The 23,156-nt window shown below is 32.8% G+C and overlaps 4 protein-coding genes across 5 annotated transcripts; 2 read left to right on the forward strand and 2 right to left on the reverse strand.

The window, feature by feature from the left end:
- The first annotated feature begins 4,710 nt into the window (after positions 1–4,710).
- Positions 4,711–8,898, forward strand: LOC149901057 (trypsin-1-like). The gene is made up of 6 exons (XM_090111725.1): positions 4,711–4,874; positions 6,234–6,411; positions 7,199–7,315; positions 7,556–7,722; positions 8,158–8,309; positions 8,692–8,898. The coding sequence occupies exons 1-6, from the start codon at positions 4,811–4,813 to the stop codon at positions 8,896–8,898; spliced, it is 885 nt and encodes a 294-aa protein (XP_089967851.1). The 5' UTR covers positions 4,711–4,810.
- Positions 8,899–9,020: 122 nt separating this feature from the next.
- On the reverse strand, positions 9,021–14,206 carry SmydA-5 (SET and MYND domain containing, arthropod-specific, member 5). Of its 2 annotated transcripts, XM_090111722.1 has the most exons (6): positions 14,127–14,206; positions 12,759–12,792; positions 12,196–12,380; positions 11,517–11,642; positions 11,170–11,292; positions 9,021–10,175 (listed from the first exon to the last, which is right to left on the reverse strand). In XM_090111722.1, exons 2-6 carry the CDS (start codon positions 12,786–12,788, stop codon positions 9,074–9,076), a joined length of 1,566 nt encoding a protein of 521 aa, XP_089967848.1. In that variant the 5' UTR covers positions 12,789–12,792; positions 14,127–14,206; the 3' UTR covers positions 9,021–9,073. The 2 variants fall into 2 exon arrangements, with proteins under 2 accessions (XP_089967848.1, XP_089967849.1); XM_090111723.1 differs by lacking the exon at positions 12,196–12,380 and having other exon boundaries at positions 14,127–14,176.
- A 607-nt stretch (positions 14,207–14,813) lies between these two features.
- Positions 14,814–17,755, forward strand: SmydA-2 (SET and MYND domain containing, arthropod-specific, member 2). Its single transcript, XM_090111650.1, has 3 exons — positions 14,814–16,202; positions 16,348–16,532; positions 17,531–17,755. Exons 1-3 carry the CDS (start codon positions 14,924–14,926, stop codon positions 17,660–17,662), a joined length of 1,596 nt encoding a protein of 531 aa, XP_089967776.1. The 5' UTR covers positions 14,814–14,923; the 3' UTR covers positions 17,663–17,755.
- Positions 17,756–17,846: 91 nt separating this feature from the next.
- On the reverse strand, positions 17,847–21,118 carry LOC149901060 (ultraviolet-sensitive opsin). The gene is made up of 7 exons (XM_090111724.1): positions 21,034–21,118; positions 20,334–20,637; positions 19,883–20,061; positions 19,629–19,751; positions 19,078–19,272; positions 18,578–18,751; positions 17,847–18,195 (listed from the first exon to the last, which is right to left on the reverse strand). The coding sequence occupies exons 1-7, from the start codon at positions 21,103–21,105 to the stop codon at positions 17,977–17,979; spliced, it is 1,266 nt and encodes a 421-aa protein (XP_089967850.1). The 5' UTR covers positions 21,106–21,118; the 3' UTR covers positions 17,847–17,976.
- Positions 21,119–23,156: the final 2,038 nt, after the last annotated feature.

A 23,156-nucleotide genomic window follows, 5' to 3' on the forward strand; every position in this document is an offset into this window, starting at 1 on the left:
ACGTTGTTATTTTACTTTCAACGCGCCTAATTGAAGTTTCAAAAACCTTAACATTCGGTAACCATATCCGATAAAATTAAACATTTTTTATTATATATTTAAATTTTTGCACCTTTATCGGAAGACGTGGGTTCAAATCACTTTGTCATAACGCTATAAACCTTGACATTAATAAATATAACATACATTCTGCATATTGACATTGTCCCACTTGGCCGCCCTTAGCCGTGACAATGTAACACATATCTCGATCAGTATTCTGCGTGTGATGGGCAATGTTATATAATTTGTATGTATTTGTATGACGCGACCTTTGTCAAGCGTGGACGATTCTGTTGGAGGTTGGTCCGTGGATCGTGTTGCCAGGAATTGTTGACTCATAAACCGCGTGTCTTTTACTATAAGACTATAATGTAGTAGATAGTATGATAAATTTTTTCGATTGTAGAGCACTCTCTAATGTTTCGCATTATGAGTCGTGCAGCAGATAATGTTGGTGGTTGGTGTTAAAGTTTGTTCTTATTCGTCCATTTTTCCTCCCCCATTATTATAGTTAAGTAAACCTATTACTATTTACCTTTACCCAGTTAATTGTATCTACATTTATAAGTTATTTTTTAAAGCTAATAAAATTTATAAAGGTAGATACAGCTGTTATTTGCTTTGTAACTATAAAATCTGAGTCAGATACGATCTACAGAGAAATAAGCATTGTGAATAAGCATGGTGAAATGGGGGACGGCCCCCATTTCACCAGCTTCAATATTCATAACATAAAAAAAACCTAAAATCCCAAAAAAAAAAAGGATTCTACTATAAAATTTTTTCAGCAGTTAATAATAAGGGGAGAGTCAAAAATAAATACTTATTAAAGATTTAATAGACATATAAGTATCAATTTAATTTCCATTAAAAATTTAAGTACATTCATCATCATATATCAATTCATACTATCTACAAATACAAACACTTCCTGAATCTATTTTCAGCTGCAAAACAGAATTTGATTTATATGACGAAATCAAAATCCTCTTAAGTTATCATTAAATGGCTTTCAATCAAAGCTGATTATGAAATATAAACCAATTTCGAATTAATACTATTACATTACTTAAGGGCTGGAGATATCGCAATTGACATGATTAATTATCTACATTATTATATCACTCATATTGAAATTAAACATGTTTAGTATATTTTAGGATCTTAAAATAATATATGCACGTTTATTACCTACTAGAGGACCGCCCCGGCTTCGCCCGTGGTACATATTTCGCAATAAAAGGTAGCCTATGTCCTTTCTCGGGTATCAAAATATCTCCATACCAAATTTCATGCAAATTGGTTCAGTAGTTTAGGCGTGATTGAGTAACAGACAGACAGAGTTACTTTCGCATTTATAATATTAGTATGGATAGCTAGAAATATTAATGTAGATAATGAATGGTGTTTTTCACTCGTTCCCGTTTTTGAAATTTAAATTATATTTCCTATTTAAATTGAATTTAAAAATGACAAAATCTCTTGTAAATACTAGTCAAGAATTCGTATTCAAGTTTAGTATTCCTATAGTTAAAGTCCCTTGTTTATTAGCATTCAGAAAGGTCAATAGGAAATGAAAATGAAAGATGGTAATAAAATTTGTATCGAGTTACGAGGACATCGTCACATCTCTAATTATTGTGGTAGGTTATGGATGCATCTATGTAAATACCTAATGACGATATGCTTTCTACAAAGAACTTTATTTTTTAATTCGCACATGTGCACAAAGTCACATTCATTCGCGTCATAATTACATACACTACTCAATATTAAAAATAATAATAGTTTAAAAAAACTAAAAAACACGCTTTTTATAGAAAACCGAACTAAAAAATAGAAAATTTTATCAAATTAGTGTATTGTCATCGGTCCTCAATAAATCTACAAAGTTTGAACGAAATCTGGCCGTTTAAAGTGGGTCAAAATCGCGCCCAAAGAAGTCGGTTACAAACATACAAACATACAGGTGAAGCTAATATAAAGCGTGTAAAAAAACCTTTCACCACCATTATTATTGTTTTCAAGTGACAAGTTTTATTTTTTGTGTTAACCCTGGACCATTCATTAAGTCGGCGACTGACTAATCTATTATTTTTTATGAAAATTTTTCAAAAACTACTCGATTTATTTCAAAAAAAATCCATTGCCATTAGACAGAATGAATATTTTCCATTATCATTTAATTTAAAATCATTATTTTATTGAAAAAATTATTATTTTAAAATTATTCAATTATAAAAAAATTAAATACTGAACCGGGATTCGATCCTGCGTCTTTCACTCCCCCATTTCTTTCAGGTACTTTATTATTAAACTACTCATTAAAATTCCAATAATCGTTTCCATTGCCCTTCCTTACCAACATGGGCGTGGTCTCTCCATGCGGGCGCTACCAGACTGGCAAGTAGACGATGACCTCCACACGACCTCTGTCGTCACCACCATACCAAACTCTTTCCGCGTTCTATTTCCGTGTACCGAACTTATCGGAAGGACGATTTTTATCGACGTATGTTAGATTTAGGTTTAGCAAAGTCTATTTTTGTCTGTAAGGAAATGTTTTATGAGATTTTTTTGTTTAATCTATTTGATCCTGAAAATAATTAGGTTAAACCTGTTTGGTAGAGGTGTTTAATTTGGTCAAATAATATCAAAACATTGAATTTAAAACCTCTGTTGTAAGGATCTCTAAACCGTACTGAAAGCACAGCTTAACTGAAAATATTTTCAAAATAATTTCAGTATTGCTGAAGTGAACCTTTATTTTTTCAATAACAATTTCCTATAAATTTTAAACCTGAAAATGATTGTACATATTTAATAAACAATAATATGCAGTTTAAAAAACCTTCATATCGATTCCAAAATATGTTTGACCTAGACATTTTTTCCAATTTTTAGTATTACTTAGTCCATAAGAGTATACCCTTGGATGATATTTATTATTATCTAACAAATCAGTTAAGTAGGCCAAGATGCACCTGCTCCACTTAGGTTTGCACTTGGCCGACTAAAGAGTAGTGGAAGTGTAGTAGGGTGACTATCTTTTATGGAAAAAAGTGGACTGACTTCTTCTGTCATATATGCCAGTTATAAAATGAAATACAGAAATAGGCTAACCTTCACGGTATATATTTTAACTAAACGTATATAATTTACTAATACTGTGCTAAATTGTTTCTTATTCCATTCTGTTATTAGACCGTCAAAAATACAATGATCTCCGAGGCTAAGACTGATTTTAATATTAACAAAACAAAACCAACATATTCACGGATTCATTAAACTGCTATTAATGCTAGAGATTAATATCTTTTCTTGTATTGTTTTACTTATTTTATAATTGTTATATTGTTAAACATACCTTACAATATTTTACATGGTTATTATTATTACACAATAGTTAGAGGTTAGCTATTTCCACGCTCATAACGTAGGCATAATTAATGCAATTAAAAGCAATGTACAATAAACCGTTCTTCTTGATATTTATCACTTTTATAGCCATATTCATTTATATTTTGTGTAGTATTGACGCTAACCTTAGAACCACTAAACTGCTCCTTGGTTTTATTTTTGTATATTTTAGTATCGAAGTCTTTTTAGTTGTATTAAAAAGTAAAATAAAATAAATAATAAAATAATAACCACATAGTAAAATAGTTTTTGATAGATTAGTTACATACCATTTCCTATTTTTAATGTTACATTTTCAATTTCTACAAATATTTCCTATTGTAGTAGGAAAAAATATACCGGCCGAATTGAGAACGCCCTCCTTGTCTGAAGTCAGTATAGACAGGTAAGTAAAAATAGCTAGCATAAAATTATATTTTAATTGTACTAAGCTAAGAGCTAAGTCTAAGATAAAAGAATCCTATATTTATCAATAGTACGTAAACATCTAAACGTATACTCATCCTATTGCCATAGAATTTGACATTGTATAGAAATATTTCGATAATGTATTGTCATTTATCGCTAATGAGTGGTTCCGTGACGGTTATCAGCTTATCAGGCGAGGTTGCGGCGAACCTGACAGTGAATTTGTGCTAGTGATGTTGTTAGACGCTACACTTGTCGATAAACAGAAATGTGATGTCGATTTTAAATGTCGATAAATAGGAATAGATTTGTCGTGAATAGTGAAAGGTTAATTGTGTACTTGGAATTATTGCTTTAATATTTAGAAGAGGGAATTGAGGATGTGTTCCGGATTTGGAATTTATAAATCTAAATTATACAAACTCTACCTGACATCCGAGTCTGATCATGATGAGATCTGAGTGTTCGAAAAAATGGTTAAAATGTGTTTCAATATAACTTTATTTACTTACACACGCTACTTTATTATAATCCATCAAACATACATTTTTTTTTTAACATTTTATTAGAAAGGTGCTTAAATTATTAGAAAACGGAAGATATTAAAAACGGTGTCAGTTATTGATAACTTGATAATATTATATGATTTGCATTCTATCCTATACACATAAAGGAACAATTATTATCATTGTATAAAAATGTAGAGCGTGACTTCAAAATCGTTGATGCATCAATTTATCGACATCGCGCATCACTACTCCATTATAGGGGTAGGCCTTCAAGCAGCGAGGATCAAACAAATCATAGATTCCTTTAAATATATTCCGTATGTTACTCGAAGTGTGCAGTACTACCTCAGCTGCATCCTAGACCTGGTTAGGGAAATATAAGTACTCTCTGAGGATCTGTGCGAGTCAGGCTTAAGGAAACACCAGTGAAAATGGGTCGTGTTTTTGTGTTGTGCTTTTTGTGTGTACTCGATTTTGGATTGTGCTACGTGAACCGTAAGTGCTAGTTTTGCATGAAAATTAGGTCAAAAATTCGGAGGAATTATGGGCCAGTGTACTGTGGGCTTCCTGTCATACTAAATAAAATATGATCTAATTTTTGAATATTTCGTAAAAATAAGCTCTTTTATATTTCCTTGCATTTTGATTTTTGGTAGTTAATGTGTATGAAGTTAACTTAAAAGATAGATTATTCCATTTCAATATTTGCAATTAAACATCGTATATTATATCGATTATAGTAATAGGAAGAATGCTATAATTTAAAAAGGTAATGGGTATTAATCCATATAAAGTGACTAAATAATTACGTCTTTGAATAAACAACACACTATTTTATATTGAATGTTACTTTTAATTTACGTAATTATGTTATTACTAATTTACCTACGATATTATTATCTATTATCGATAGATTTTCTAAATTATCCGTGATTATAATAATTTAACGTTTGGTCAGTGTTCTACGGAACCCTAAAATACAGGAAGATGGACACACACTTACAACAATTAACTTTATCGTGTTGTATCGTTACATCTCGTTTAAAAATTCAATACATAATAGAGAGTATAATCAAAGGATTCTATAATAATTATCTTACACGTGGCTTATTAATCATTACAATGTATGCAAATATCATCATCACTACATAGTATAAAACAAAATCGCTTTTTCTGTCCCTATGTCCCTATGTATGCTTAAATCTTTAAAACTACGCAACGGATTTTGATGCGGTTTTTTGTAATAGATAGAGTGATTCAAGAGGAAGGTTTTCGTATATAATTTATTAGATTTTAGACAAAGCGGGTGAATCCGCGGGCGGAAAGCTAGTTTAATTATAAAAAGCAGTGTGAGACGTGAGAAATGCTACTGTAACTAAATTAAAAAAAGACGTAGGTGAACAATGATGAAGGCTCTACATAATATTATATCATTTAACTATATTAGCTGTGATCCGAATTTACAATGTGGTAAAAAAAAAATATTTTAATTTGGCTCATTTTCAGCCCTTTACAGCTATTGTCAATAAAAATTGTCTATAAAAATTGTCCATTCTTTATTGAAAACATCCTTCATTTGTTATCAGCTGCTTTTTTAAAAAGTTTATGAAGTTCAGAAAGCGTTAATCGTAAAGTAATATTATATACTTAGGACTTATGTATGACCAGACGATGACCCACTACTAACGTTTTTTTGTAAAAAATATTTATCTCATGATCAGAATAAGTCAAAAGAATCCAGCTACTTTCAAACGTTAGGGAGGAACAGTTATGCGGGAGGGTGACAAAACTTTCCAACATAACCTTAATTCTAAATGAACCCGACCTACCCTAATAGAAAAACATTTTCCACAGTGGCGGACACAGAATGCGGTGCCCAAACGTTCCGTAACGCTCGAATAGTGGGTGGTACAAACAGCCTTCCCGCGGAGTTCCCCTGGGCGGCTAGTATTTGGAGACAGGGGACTCACCAGTGTGGTGCCACTGTCATCAGTGATAGGTGGCTGTTGACAGCTGGACATTGTGTGTGCAGGTGAGCTTTTGGATCAATGCTCTTACGTAAGTGACTAAATGATAGTAAATATCGTCCATACTATCACTTCATTATTATAAAACAAAGTAGCTTTCCGTTGTTTTAGAATCCTATATTATAATAAATTATGCTTAAATCTTTGAATCACGCAACGGATTTTGATGCGCTTTTTTAATAGATAGAGTGAAGGTTTGTCTATAGCAATTGTTGTAGTTAGATACGGATTCTGCTGCTTTTGTTTTTGATTATTATTTCGAGTGTGCTTAATTTTTGTTATTATTTAGATATAATTAGGTTGTGCAATAGTAGTGAGAACTGATGTTGGAACAGGAAAATCATCAGTCCTTTGGTACTTACAATTCTTATTGTCTATATTGAAGTGTATATAGTAATTAAACTAATATATTATCACTAAGGTTTGTGCAGGATTATCACATAATCTGTCACTACACGTGGTCCTGGCCAATACTAGTTTCCAAAGGTGGGATTGACCAATGTGAGGCTGATGTTTGTGCCAATTTTGGGACTATATTATAGCAGTAGGTATTGGGGTAATTTAGCAGCTAACACAATTTCATTCGATTCTGAAGCATTACAATTTTGTCTCGCTTTGTATTCGAGGAATTTTGTATATGCATGGCGAAATAAACTTTCTTAAGCCAGTTACTCTTTTGACTGTGTAACTTATTTCAAGAAACACTATATTGATCCAGATCATCATGCCAATACCTAGAACAACTTGTAAATGTATTGTATTAAGTACTAAGCCGTTTAAAACATATTACAGTGTGTTCGATGAATTCTACAAGGCGAAACAACTATCTGCTGTCGTGGGCTACACTGACATATCCACATCAGAACGAAACGAAGCATTATCAAAAATTATTCCACATCCTGAATACAGGTAAGTATTGTACACAAAAAGAGATTTTAAGAATTTAAATTTCTTTTTACACCACATACAAATGAACCATAAACAAAAGACTAAGGAAAGTTATTCCTTTGAAATTAAATCAATATGAACATTCAGATTTCATACTAAAGCTGAAGTTAACGAATATTTAAAATAATTTCAAGGGAAATAATCTTTGACACACATAACTATAGCCTCAGAACTAACCGCCTACAAACTAATAATTTCCAGATGTAAGAAAAAGACCAATGACGTTGCTCTACTGAAAACCATTCGTCAACTGGTCTGGAGTAATCTGCTTCGACCAGCTTGTCTACCTCAACCATTGGCTCCAGATTTTAGTGGGAAGTTAGCTACAGTGGCTGGATGGGGATTTACCAATGAAGATAGAGGAATCGGTACGTAGATGTTACATATTTTATTTATTAGCCTTAATCAGACACAACAATGGTAAACAATATGTGCATATAAAAACTTAATTAAGACTCTGATGAGTCGACATCGGCAGATTGGTCTGTTTGTCCTAATTTGGCATTATTTATTTATTAGATGTTACATATTATTTTACCCTATTTGTTGTCTGCCACATAGCCTAATTACCATACCATAGTTTCGGATCACGAGCATCAAGAATAAAACTAAAACAATAACTGATAGTCAAAGAAATTTGTAAATATAATAATTTATAGATACCAGTTTAATTTAAAAGAAACAATTACATTTAAACTGCACATGCATATCCCTTCATATTTGCAGCATTTGATATTATAGACATTATTATCAATCATGCATCATCACCATCATAACTTATAAATTGTTGTATGTTTAAACAGGTGAAAGACCCAACATCCTCCAAAAGACTGACGTGATAGTTGTTGACAACGACGACTGCAACAGTTGGTACAAGTCCCAAGGCAGTAAGGTCACAATCATCGGTACGCAAATGTGCGCTGGTCACGAGCAAGGGGGACGGGACTCTTGTTGGGTAAATATTTATTATATTTTCATACAAAGATAAAGTCATAATGCAGATCATAGTTACCAATAGCAGCTTTGCTCAACCTCTTAATGAATATCTTCTAATAATGGAATTTGTATAATTAATTCTTAGCTATATGGAAATTTAAGTTTTCATTCTGTAATCTACATAATTAATAAGTGACGTGAAGTTAAACAACGTAATGCGAGTAAGAGTACCTCGTTGTAACAATTTTGTTATTAAATAAGTTCTATAATTACTTAGAGCGCACAAAGACTAAATGGTGGTCAAATGAAAACACAATTTCAATACAATTTACTTTTCAATTACAAACACAAACATAAAAATATTTACAATGCGTACTAAATGCGTCTAATCACAATTACAGGCTGATAGCGGTGGTCCCCTCATGATGAAGAGCGATAGCGGCAGGACCATGGTCATTGGAGTAGTTTCCACTGGCAGTGGGTGTGCTAGAGTCAGAATGCCTGGCATCTACACTAGGATATCTAGATACACAGAATGGATCCAAGAAAGCGTAGCTGATGATTCTACTAGGTCTTTAAAATCTTTCTTTAAGTTCTCTAGGAGTTAGCAATAGTTTTAGCGTCTAGTCTAGTTAAGTTTTCTAAGATTTTTCTTTTTAAAATTGCATTCAACAATAGTCATCTGAGCTTTTAGTTACCAACAAAACAAATATTACTGTGATACTAGTCTATAATGTTATTTATTTTTAATGTTATTCTATGTTTTTGTTCGATGAATAAATGTTACAACAAATCTATGTTCTTTTCTTTGCAAAACCTTTCGAAGTCGCTTTTGCTTTTAGCAATAACGTCAATTAGTTTTTTACCTGATGCTTCTTCAATATCATCTTTTAGTGAATCTAATGCTATGTTTATAGAATTCCTAGCTTCTACTAATAATTGTTTTATTTCATCAACTGTTTTTTGCGTTCCATCACTTTTAACTTTTTGAGATTTAAGAACTAACGCTGAATGGAGCTCATGATGTAAAACTGCACTATATAAGCTAAGTCTAGCGTTACCTGGGTCCAATGTTTTGGTTATAAAAATAAGATCCTTACACATTTTAATCTTTTTATCCAGTATATCTTCCGTCATGTAACTGGGCTGTCTTCCGTATAATTGAACGAGTGAATGTTTAATAGAATACAGATGATAATGGTTCGGATGTAGAAACGTTGATAACCTACACAATATATTTTCTAACATCGGCACAGACCCGCCCATCATAAGAGCATTATCCACGTCTTCTCCCATTTGAGCAATTAAACCGTTAATTTGTGAATTGCCTAACTTCACCTTGCATTTACTACAGGCCCATTCTGTTTCGTCATCTAACGGGTCTTCTGGTAAATGAATTCCATCACACATCTCTTTACCATCGCCCATACATTTCATAGCGCTTAAATAAGTACCGAGTTCAGTAGGATCACTACATCGCGGACATTTACATGAAAAATATTTAGTGTCTCTCAAATGTTGTCGTCTTGCTTGCGTTCCCCACAATGCATGACTGTACATAGTTGCTATATGTTCTCCTTTTAATATAGGAACGACGACTTTTACTGATATATTGTAAAGATTGTTTTTATCTTTGGTATCTACGGCAAAAGTATGTTTTGTGTTTGGTATGCAACTGTGTTCCATTATACTTGTCTGAGCGTACAATCCATTAAGTTCGCTTCCTTCAGGCAGCCGTATTTCGAGCGCGTTTGTATCGATAATTCCGCACATTCTGTGTAACAGTTCTTTGGAAATTTCTGGAATATATTTTGCTTTAACGCTGCCCTCGAGTTTATCGATAAAATTGTTGATGAGATACTCGACGATGAATTCATTCGCTTCCCTGTAAGTAAATAAAATAATAAGTATTTTTTAAATGTGTATGTAGTGCAATAGCTGCATATTATGCACCCTGCATTTTAATGTGTTTGTAAATAACCAATCGCATCGCTTCATTTAGTTTGAAGCGTTTAGCATTATTAGTGGAAAAGCACCCTAAAAGTATCTACAGTCAGTGTCGTCATTCATCATCAAAATATAAAAATCGGTCAATATCATAGATAAAGTGAGTTAATAGTGAGTCACAATGCGTTAGTTTATTTCCTTTTTACGACTTCGAGCAATGAACCGGCCTTGATGAAATTTATTTCGGCTGACTAGGTTTTATCGTAGTTATAGATAAGGACTTGAAAGGTACAGTAAGTATATTTGAGGAAAATAATAGACTCAGTACCTATGTAAACATTGGAATGTTCCCAAATCAATTAGAATAAATCTACTAAAAATCGATAGTCTGGTTATCGAAGGCTATATTTTAAAGGTCCTTTTCTTATTCTACCAGGTATTTTCTTCTTATAAAGCCTTGTTTTTCATTACCTTCTCGACAGTAAATTGATAGTAAAATTATATAAAATTCAATAAGTCGCTCAATGATGAATTGAGTGTTCGCAATTTTGAAACGGAAAATTTTTAGGAGGTTTGCTCAAGGTAGCAACTATGTACATAATACATGAGAAAATGTTTATAAGTTAATGTTATGAATATATTCGAATAAAATCTGTTACCTAGTAAGAAACAGGCTTCTTGTTGTGCGGAAACATCAGGATATAGGCCATATAAATTTGTATATGTAGTAGCTGCAGGAAAGCCCAAAATTCTATTAGAAAGCAGCTTCTATACTGGAGGGATACCATGAGGTTTTAAAGCAGTATTAATACTAGTGTCTGAAAGTGATGGCGATAGAGAACATTTATAGCTTTGTCATTTTCACAAACTGGAATTAATACTGCTTTAGCATGGTAATCCCAGTTATATCTACAGCTAAAAAAAACACCTACTCATATGCTTCCGAGCCTGGTAATCTGCTCTCCATGTGAGATTGCTGGTCGAGCACCTGTCGCCATCTTTGGGGATCAGTCTTCTGCAGCAGGACACAGCGTAGTGGTAGGAGGGCGTCGTGCCTGTAAAGGATATTATAAATAAAATACAGACACAGACACAGACACAGACACAGACACAGACACAGACATAGACACTGACACTTACACTGACACTGACACAGATACAGACACAGACATAGGCATAGACATAGACATTGCACAATATAACGTAGAGTTACTTTTAGAGTGAACGGGTACTAAGGAAGTGCGTTCTATCTTGATTGAATACGTTTAAAAATCATCACCTATAATAATCAGCCATATTGTCGAGTACGCATTCAGGTCTTGCTCTTAACACTTGACACTCGAGGCCGTGATGCCGAGGGTCTGTTAGACCTGGACAGTTACCAGAACATACTGGCCAGCCGCAACTGGAAAATAAATAAATGGTTTTTTTTTATTTGTTGATTTCTTATATTAATTGGTTATTTTAAATAACCTTTTTATAATTAACAAGCGGTCCGCCCCGGCTTCACCCGTGGTACATATATTTTACGTTTTCTCTACATAAGAACCATCCTCGTAGTTCAAGGAATATAATAAAAAAGAGTTATCGAAATCGGTTCAGCCGTTCACACGTGATGCCGTGACAACGCGAAACGGGTTTCATTTTTAAATATTACATAGATGAATGTAGGTCCGGCTTAAAATGTAATTGAAAACAATGTACCTAAAAAAGTTATTCTTACGTTTTTAGAGAAGTCCAAATGTTCTACATTTTTAGAGAAGTCCAAATACATAATAGTTTATGGTAAACAGATACCTAGGTAGTTAAGTACTTATACAATGGTAGGAAAACAGATGTATAGTTTTATTTTAGTTGTGTATTGTTCAAAGTTCACGAAAGGCTAGTTAGGTACTATATAATTAATAAAATTGAAAACACTGAATTATAATTTATCTAACATAATTTGATGATATTACCTAGAACATCGCTCTCCAACATCAGTAAATATAGGTTTGTAACAACCAACGCAAGGCATCTTAGCTTCTGGATCCGGCATCGCTTTGGGTCCAAAAACAATTGGAGATTCTGTGAGGATAATCTCACCAGGGGATAAATCTCGAGATGCTACGAGATATCGCCCTAATTCTTCAGATGATTTAACCTATAAAAACGAAAATATTCTTAAAATAAATACCTACTAGTAAATTTTTCAAAGAAAACCCGGATAGTATCCGTTCCCGTGGGATTTCCGGGATAAGACCTACTTGTGTCTGCTAAATTTAATTGTAATCGGTTCAGTAGTATTTGCGTGAAACAAACAAACATACACATACATCCATCGTCACAAACTTTCTCATTTATAATACTAGTAGGACTAGATATTGTTTAAACCAAATATTAAAAAATTGAATAAGCGCCATCTATGAAAAATTTTATGAAAAACTACGTGTAATTCCATAAAGTGAACCATTCACACAGTATCAATAGTCTCAAATAAACACACTAGATGGCAGGTAAATCAAAAGTAATTTGTGCTTACCTCATAAGGCAAATCTTTAGTTTGGCCCATGGTTCTGAAAAAAAAAAACGTTTTCTTTTAAAATAAGGTTAATTCAATATTTTACATATTTTATATTCGGTATTTGCATGTTTTCGCTAGCGAAAGCGAATCATCAGCTAGCGAAAACATACAGATACCGATTTTGTTAGCTGCATTGTAATTTAAACCTTGTAATATTTAGGTAGGTAATAAGAGTTCTCTGTAATCCCTAAGGCATTTTGATCTATTTGGTATTCCTAGTTTAGCAGTGGCAGCCTGCCAAAGACAAAGCAAATGTTAATGCTAGACTTTCATATCTTATACATTTATGTAATTTTGTACTCGATTAGATTAATCTTTTTTCCTGTAGTACCTACCTATAATCTATAACATGTTTACATGTACCTATACTATGAATAGACGAAAAAGCTAGAAAATTATGTACTAAATACTTAATAAGCTAAACTTCCTCTGTTCTGAAAATTAATTCTTCTGCAACATTTTCATTGCAGTTGCCTTCGATGCTGTTGAGTTCCTATATTAATTAAGCTAGAAAATGCCCTCGAAAAATTGTTTAACCAATACCAGAGGAAATTTTCAATACGAACCAGCAATTATTGAGATTACACATTCAAACAAACATACTCTTTAGTTTAATAATATATTGAGAAAAGTTCATGTGAAATGATTTATGATTTCTATTCGTAAACATAATTTCCAGTGTACTATTCGATGTCTATTTTTGTAATGAAACTCGAAGTACCTACTTGCGAATCTGGACTGCGTTTTATAAATATAGAACAATGTTTATATTATAATGTGCATGGATATTAGCTGATCATATTGTATATCCAAAATATATAGATATTTTTCCGCTTTTACATTATTTTTATTGCTGGTCCGCAGACCGCAACCAAACGCCTTGCTCGATAAATAAATAAACAAACATAATAATTATAAAATTAGATATGGTTAATGGTTATGTTGGGTAAGTAATGTTTATTCATCACAACTCAACGAAAACTAGGGACCGTTTGTTTCGAATCAGAAAGAAAAGCTTATCTATATAGATAATGGCTTCCGCATCAAGTGTAGGAATCTCGATCACAAACGAAGAAAAAAGCTTAACGATAAAGTTTATCCAGAATATTCTATGGAGAACAAAAATGGATTTTCTACGCCATGTAATCCCTACTCTTTGTACCAATGTGTCATAAATACTAAAATTTTACATTTGAATGACCTGAAAAGTATGTCTGGAAGTATCCAGATGCGCAGAATTTTTAAGTCTCAATAACATTATCTATTTTTATGACACGTTCGTTTATGTAATATTGAAATAATTTATAATATACATAATTTACTTACATTATCCCTTATAACATCACTTATTACTATGCTTAGAGTTCTACTGAACAAACATGCGCGAGCGCACCGCTCTCTGCCGCGCTGAAACTGAAGAGTTTACATAACGACCGCTAATATGATAGCTATTCTGAATATATTACGTTGTTCATTCATTTTTTGATGACCTGTGTTTTATATTCATTCATAATTTTAAAATGTAGGTATGTAGTTTAAGTGTAGCTTATTACGGCAGGTAACTACTTATTTATTTACCTTTTCGTACGTAAGAGTATCCGGATCTCAATTTTAGATTGTCTATATTTTCACTATAGTGAATTTAAATTGTGCATTGTATGTTAGGTCAAAAGTCGCTGTAGGTATTAATTTTTCATTTAAACATGAATTGAATAGGTATTATTGTACGAGTAACTTTCATGTTTTCCAACACATTATAATATTGTAAAACATTAATTTTCTTTACATTACGTCGCACTCCATTAAGTTTCGTCTATCGTTCTTTTACTAAACAGTAAAACTATCCATAAAATTACATAATTATATATTCGATTTCCTATCCCGACGAAATCGGAAAGCTCTAATTCATCTCACGCCAAACATTATACCTAAACATTCTGCTTGACGATCGTAAACTTTGCTGCGTCTGACGAGCACGACTTTCGAAATAATTCATTTCTCTGGCAACCGGCCGAGTCTTTAGTTCTCTGTGATAATTACTTCAATCTATTTCTGTCGAGTATTGTATCAGATACCATTCGCGGTGAACGTGTTCTGACCTTTTGTGAGGAGAGAAATGTAAAATGCCTGCATGTGAGGTTTGTCAACAGCCCGCCAACCAAACTTGTGGTGGGTGCAAATCCGTCTTCTACTGTTCAAGAGCTCATCAAAAATGCGCGTGGAAAGAACACAAAACGCAATGCCGGACCTTCGAAATACACCATTCGGAAGCGTTGGGACGATACTTGGTAGCGTCAAGAGATATAAAACAAGGAGAGATTATATTGAAAGAGAAGCCAGCTGTCAGTGGTCCCAGAATCGCTTGCACGCCTCACTGTTTGTCGTGTAATAAAAAGTTGAATCCGATACAAGATGGAGATTCACTAGATTATTACAAATGCTCTTCGTGCAATTGGCCTCTATGTGGATTTGAATGTGAGTCTACGGAAGTACATAGACAGGAGTGTAAGCTTATGACAGCAAATAACTACAAATGTAATATAAAGTACGTAGCACCAGGCCGAGCAGAGGCTGCGTATTGTGTGATCGCTCCTCTAAGAACTTTGTTGTTGAAGGAATCCAATCCTGAACTATTCCAGAATATTATGAGCTTGGAATCCCATTTGAAAGATCGGATTAACACACAGCTGTATCAAGTGTTTAAAACGAATCTAGTGACGTTTGTTAAACAAGTGCTAAAATTGCCTTATAATGATGAAACTATACTGAAGATAGCGTCGATATTTGATATAAATTCGTTTGATGTTAGGTCAGCCGATGGAAGTAGCAGGTTCAGGGCAATATATACAAGAGCATCGATGATAAACCATAATTGCAAACCAAATACAAGGCACATTTTTATAGGTGATGATTATATATTCGCCTTAATTGCAACTGTGCCTATCGCAAAAGGTGAAATGATAACTGCAACATACACTCAATCCTTGTGGGGTACATTGGATAGACGGAAACATTTGAAGAGTACCAAACACTTTGATTGTATATGTGAAAGGTGTAAAGATCCAACTGAATTCGGGACATATACAGGAAGCATTTTTTGTTCGCTGTGTGCGGAGGGTAAATTAGAAAATAAGCCAATGTTGGTATCAACGGATCCTTTGAATGAGACAGCTCCATGGAAATGTGAATCGTGCGGATACTGTATTCAGAGTAGACAAATGTTCTGGGGTAACAACGCATTGAAAGAAGACTTGAAAAAGTTAAATAAGAACGATCCTGAGGAGTATGAAAAGTTCATCAAAATGTATAGCCATACGTTACATCCGAAAAATCATTTGATCATTCAATCAAAGTTGGCGTTGATGCAGATTTATGGAAATTATGAGAAATATACATTATCAGGTAAATGAAAAAACATTTGTTCATGTAGGTACTTTCATATTGATATATATGTATTCACTTATTCCAGTTTTAACCACCATTGACCACCAATGATTCCAGTTATATTCATCGTATAAAATGTCATGTTTAATTATATGTTTCACAGATCTATCAGATGACTTACTAGAAAGGAAAGTGGACATTTGTCATGAACTCCTTGAAATAGCAGATAAATTAGAGCCAGGTTGGACCAAATTTCGAGGAACAATACTTTTAGAATTGCAGGCTGCTATGGTCATGCAAACTAAAAGAGAATTTGAAGCTGATAAACTAACTAAAGCTGGAGCTCAGGTAATTTTTTTAACACTGATGATACTATGACAAAGCCTTCAATTGAAACCGACGATATACTGTACGTACGCGTAATGCATTTTATTACAATAACATAAGATAGTTTAGTTCCTAGTCACTGTGAACATAGTATTACTTTAATGATAATTTATCAGTTTAATAAAAAAAAATCAGGTATAATGATGAAGTATTCAGAAAAGAGGGAATCAAATTAAATAATGATGATTGTTAACAATATAGCATAAATTGTAATAGTCAAAATTGGTGAAAATTTATAAGAAAATAGTTTAACTATTCTGATAACACACATAGATTTAACAATTCTTAAGTCATTCTTGTAGCCAATACATATGAACGCGAACGTAACGGAAACGCGATTTATTTAAAAAACTGTTTCCATGCCGTATGTTTCGATAGAGAAGATTAAAGAGCAATAACATTATTTAAAGCACGTGTTATACGTTTAAATTCAATTATTTGAATGTCGAATACATTATAACGGAATTTTTTGGAATTTTGCCAAACGCAAAGCGTGATGGACGAAGTTAACCTATATGTTATTATTAGAAAATTGAGTTAGATAGCAAAAGACTTGTACTATTGTAAATTATGTGACGGACATACCATGTAATGTAGCAAATACATAATCAAACAGGATATAATACAAATACGATAAGTAATGGAAATAATATTTATAACTGCTAAAACAAAACCTCACACATTAGATCAGAACGGAAATCGATAAGGAAATTGAATGTTTGTGCGATACATTTTCTTCATCTCCAGAAATGCTTATATTTGAGTTCTAATTTTTGTCCTATATTTTATAACACAGTCAACAAATACACCTTTATGTGCAAAGGACTTACTTAGGTATTAAGTCCATGTTAGAAAGTAGTTTAATGTATGCAACAGCAGTATATCTACCTAGTTGAAAGTTGTGGTTACTACAAATTGCTAATTTGATACAAGTTAACACTTTACATCATATTTTTCAGGATCAACTAATGGAAAGCATGGTGCTACTCCAAGAGGCTACAAATATTCTAAAAGTTGAGCCCTATATGAGAGAAACCTTAGAAGAAAAGGTGAAGACACTGTCTTCGTTGATAGATACAACATCTGGATGATTTATATGATAAAAAATAACGAAGGAATTTGGAAATGAGGGGTACAAAAAAAACGGACTGTTTCTTCTTTAAATAAAAGATTTTTATACATTAGTATCTTCTTTATTTGTTGAAAATATAAACAATCGTATTATTATAAAAAAAAATATTTGATTAAAACAATATAGGAAGACAAAAAAGTAAATGTCAAAGAAACGATCAGTTAAATCCAAGTAAAATCAATGAAATTATCCCCTACGTGACATTTCCATAAACATCTCGAGAACTTTTCCCAAAAGTATTTCCAATTAAGTATGGGAAATTGAATAATAAGTCTATACTTCGATGCAATGCTCCATTTTCAAAGGCGTCACTTTCGTGGGTTTTGTAGTTACTTCATCTACTCTGAGAACACTTAATTCCAATGTTTGCTTGTGAATGTGAAGAAAGTTTTTAAATGCGTGTCTAAATCTCTTATTCGGCACTGGTGTTTCTTGTATAACGTATATTCGTTCGACGTTTTTTACATCTAAGTCTTTGGAGTCTCTGGCAATCTGCAAAATTTAATATTGATTAGTACCTAAAAATTGTGATTTACCTACTTTCAAATGCAATATCAAAATTGCATTTACAATTTAGTACTACATCTCGAATTAATTCCATCAGAAATTTAAAAGAACTAAGAGTTTTATTTGTTAGTAGTTAAAGACACGTTATTTTCAGAGATTTCACGCTATCGCACGAAAAACGGTTTTAATGAATTTCCCTAATCCATCTTCTATTTAACTAAAAACAAATAATATCCGACAGGACAAACTGATTACCATCCCGTCCAATTTATAAGAGTTATAAGTACATAGTTAGTTAGTTGGAATTCAATAATTGCTTGGTTGTTAATTTTACCGTTAAAGCACATATTATGTCAAAAATACTCACAACAGTGCAGATACAACACCAGGAGCCAAACCTAAAGCAGGCAAGGCCTGGGGTACGATCCATAGCGTGCCTAAACCTGACATTTGTGAAGCCGTAGATCAAAGGATTGATCGCACAGTTTAGATACATCAGATAGCTTGCTAGGAACCACATGATTTCGAAGCCACCTTCCACCTAAAAATTCAATATTACCTATATTTAATTCAAATAAATATGTACAAAGTTATTGGCAATAATACCAGTAATGAAGAATTAAGGAATTAATAGATGATTAAATTAAACAAACGAAAATACTACATTTAAAATATTGTAGGTAAGCATAGTAAAACTATAGGAAAAATGAACATGAAATCTGAAATGACTTTTTATGAGTAGTCAGTCCTAACTTCCTGAGAAAATGTAAACAGCTTACAGTCTATGTATTATCCATCCGGCATCCGACTATCGCAATATTGTGATAAGAAGAGTCATAAATTAATCAAGCCAATAAATGAAAATACCGCATTAATCTCCTTCGATAAATTATTCCTCCAATAAACTAGCACAGTATACGGCACTCTGCATATCGTAGAGGCCAGTAGAACCATAGCAGTAATGCGCATAGCCTTTCCCCTTGCCTTAGAAACTATCTGACCTCCTCCGCGAGAGGACAGCTCCCGGGCACTCCACTCTAAACGCCAGATTATACCTCCATACTGAAAAAAAGTAAAACCAGGAAAACTTATTGCTACATAGCACTTCTCGAAGTAATTGTCGTTCCTAGAATTCTAGGCATTTTTATCATAGAAGAGAGAAAAGCTGGTATCGCATCATAGTGTTTCCGTTTTTCGTCCTGAAGCACACTGCAGATACTGTTATATTTATGAGCTTACTACCATTAAAAAAAGTTTACAGAAATAGATCCAATTAAAAAAATGTTCTTGATTAGTATCAGCGCCTTCGAAAATCGTCCTTCATTGTATTCTTCGACAAATCTTCATTGTATCATGCGATATTGAGGGAAATATTATATAATTGCATATAATGATAGCATTTTTTATTGAATACTTACAGTTATAACCATTACTCCGAGTGGAAGCCATACCAGCAACAGCAAAATAAAATGCCAATAAATTTCTAAGAAGTTTCTATCTTCAACGCAATACATTTCCAAAAAATCAATCCACTGACGTTCCTAAAAACAAATAAGTTTAAAATTATTATATACTATGCTATTCTTTTCTATTTTCGTCCTCTAGCTCTTCTATTGGATAGAGTCATCAACAAAAAGACAAGCAGGAACTAATTTTGCTTGATAAACGTTACCATGTACTCCCTTCTCATAATCCAGGGTAATGATATAGCCATAGACACGACCCAGGTTATAATGATCAACTTGGGAGCAAATGCTTTGGTGACTCTGGCTTCAGAAGTTAGCGCAGCTGCAGCCAGACGGTCGTAACACACAAGCATTACTGCACCTACACTGGCTAGTAGAAGTGTTGCTGGAAACAATATTTGTAGATAGTGTATATTAAAAAGATACGGGCACTATTGTACCAAAGATATATTGCTATATATTGGGTTGCAGAGTGCTATTTTTTATAAGATATCTATTTAAATTAACACTGCAATGCATGTAAAATCATTGCCATCGAACATCGTTCGCCCATTTTTTTAATTATCACTTCTTTTTTAAAGACATACTATATTTCTTAACCATTTTTATATGATATTGTTTAACTCATATTACTACTAACAATTTACATAAGAATACCTTGTAAAAACCCTTCGAAGCGGCAGCCGAAGTTTTTCAAAACAAAATTCTGATAGAAATCCCTAACAAGCATGAACCATGGGCAGAAGAGAAGTGTCAGCAGATCAACCAAGGCCATGTTTCCTATAAGAAAGTTGCTGGCTGTCCAGAGCCACCTGTTCTTCACCAGGATGATGAGGATGATGGAGTTTAAGAAGATCCCAATAACGCCGATGATGAGCATCGCTGAGGATTTCAGGATTATCTCCTTGGCTGGTTTCACGTACCATAATGTGTTTGGGAAGGGGTATCGGGATGTGTCTATCTGTAATTTGTAGGAATATTAATCAACCAAGAGTGTGTAAACTAGATTAGAATGTTTCCTTATTTACTAAATAATATTAGAATTTGTTATATGACGAATTTTCACTGTCCCATGGGTTATATTTCTTTCTCTTTTTCATTTTAACTTTTTAGAGGATGTAACACTGATCACATACCGGGCATGCTAATATTGATATTATTTTATACATACTGCTTTATTTGTCGAAAAGAAGAGAAAAATATTATCTACTTGTGTTTTAAAGTTCAGTCGCAAATTATAGCTGTTGAACACTGCTTGGATTAAACCTATGTTTCCTTATCGATAAAAGATAGATGTTTTTCTTGTGCTTAATACGTTTTTATTTATTCTAAATGTAACTCTTTGATAGGTACTCACGTCAACAAATTCATCAGTCCAATTGATCAGAAACGCCGGTATACCTACATCTATATCTCTACCGCTATACATGTCGAACTACATTGGACCGTTTATATTTTTACTGAAACAAAAACGAACTGAGACATGTAAGTGAAATCGCACTCGAGATAATACAGTAGTCCATTAGTTTGAAAGGATTTTTATCGCAGGATTAATAATGTTGACAACGTGTGTTGTAGATAGGTGAAATACAGTTTTTTTATTAGGTAGCTAACCAGTGGAGACACTGATTTATACATGTAGATATTTAGATATGTATCGTAGAAATGCCTATTCGCTATAGCCGAGTGGCCTAATATTTTTATAGATATACCTATGTAAAAAGTGTAAAGACAATAACAACGTTTTTGGATCCAGATAATATCTAACTAGTAATATGTTTTATGAATGATTTAAGTTATTGTTTATAATAATAGGGTACATCCATAATAATTCCATAACTTATTTGAAGATGTTCTAAAGAAGCCTTTATACCTAGGTATTAGAGATTTTATTGTTACTTGTCAACAAAATTATCAATAGTTTTACACAAAATAATTTCATAAAAAGACAATACCTCCCTTTTACCTACAACATGTACCTAAATGTATTGTTTTGGGACACACAAAGGATAGATAAGACATATTTTGTTAATATAATCGATGAAATTATTTATTAGGAGGTACCTAACCTACCTACCTACCTAGCCTACCTACCTAGGTAGGTAGGTTAGTAGTTAGTACATTTGATTCCTTTTCTTTCTTTATTTATTTTTTTTTTACCTACAAAAAAATAATACGTAACATACTAGTTAGTTTCAAAATTACTTATTAATTTTCTTACATTTATGCGAATTATAAGAATTAAAAGTATAATTCTATGTCAAAATAATTGTCTTCATTATTAAAATTTACGACGAAAATGAATAATTATTAGCTAAAGTTATATAGGATGAGCTAATAGCAAAAAACACTTGTAATATTACAATGTAAAAATTATGCTTTCTATTAATAAAACTAGCGGTCTCTACATAAGAACCATCCTCGTACTTCAAGGAATATAATAAAAAAAAGAATTATCGAAATCGGTTCAGCTGTTCTCGAGTTATCGCTTACCAACACATTTTGCGATTCATTTTTATACAGGGTGTCCCGTAAGTAGTGGACCAACGGGTTATGGGGAGTAGAGGGACTTATTATCTAACAAAAATACTAAAATTTATTGTCCTAACCCATAAAGTTTTTGATTTATGCTTTATTTTCAAAATTTGATAAAAATATCATCCATGTAAGCTTAATATGAACTTTTACCATTTCTGTTTTTATTTTATTCTTATTTTTTTGTTCAAGGTTGTTAAGAATACATAAGTCTTCCTAATTAAAATGATAATCATGCATAATTAACAACAACAACAAAATTAGACCAAAAAATAGGTAAAATTTTACGTTTTAAAAATTTACGGACTGGAGTTTGAACAAAGCTGGTGTAAAAAAAATGTATGGTGACCCTGTGAAACTTTATTTTAAAAACTTCTACATCTCATACAAATTACAAAAAGGTATAATTGTGTGGTATAAAGTATTTAAAAAAATGTTAAATTGGCGTACAACATTCAAATTAGAAATTCTCAGGTAGTCAACTCATTAAGTTATTCCGAGAATTATTGCCTTTATGGGCGCGCGCTGGAATTCTTTTGTATTGTTTCTGGCCAATCATAGACGATACTTGAACCCACTATTATTTTCTTTGACTTTCAACTATTTCAGTGACTTGCTTATAGCTCGAAACTACACGCGTGTTTAGCTTGATTCCGTCATTACGATATTATTCTTTGTTGAAGTGCGCTTGAATTGGACACTGATTTTGCTTGTGATTTGGATGTTGTTCGACTTTAGTTTTTTGAAGGAAAATTCCTAATACATACACTCCACGTGAATATGCAGAAAAATGTTTTTTATTTATGGACTCAGTGATGGAAATGCTCGACATGCAGCACGTGTTTATCGTGAGCGTTATCCCAATCGGGATTGCTATCCTGATAACCGATTTTTTCTCAGAGTAAATAACGCATACCATGAAGGTCGTATTCCTGGAATTGGAAA

Source organism: Colias eurytheme, chromosome 17, assembly GCF_061535395.1.
Source record: "Colias eurytheme isolate Ceu_HAF_F1 chromosome 17, ilColEury1 Martin Lab GWU primary, whole genome shotgun sequence".
Taxonomy (NCBI): domain Eukaryota; kingdom Metazoa; phylum Arthropoda; class Insecta; order Lepidoptera; family Pieridae; genus Colias; species Colias eurytheme.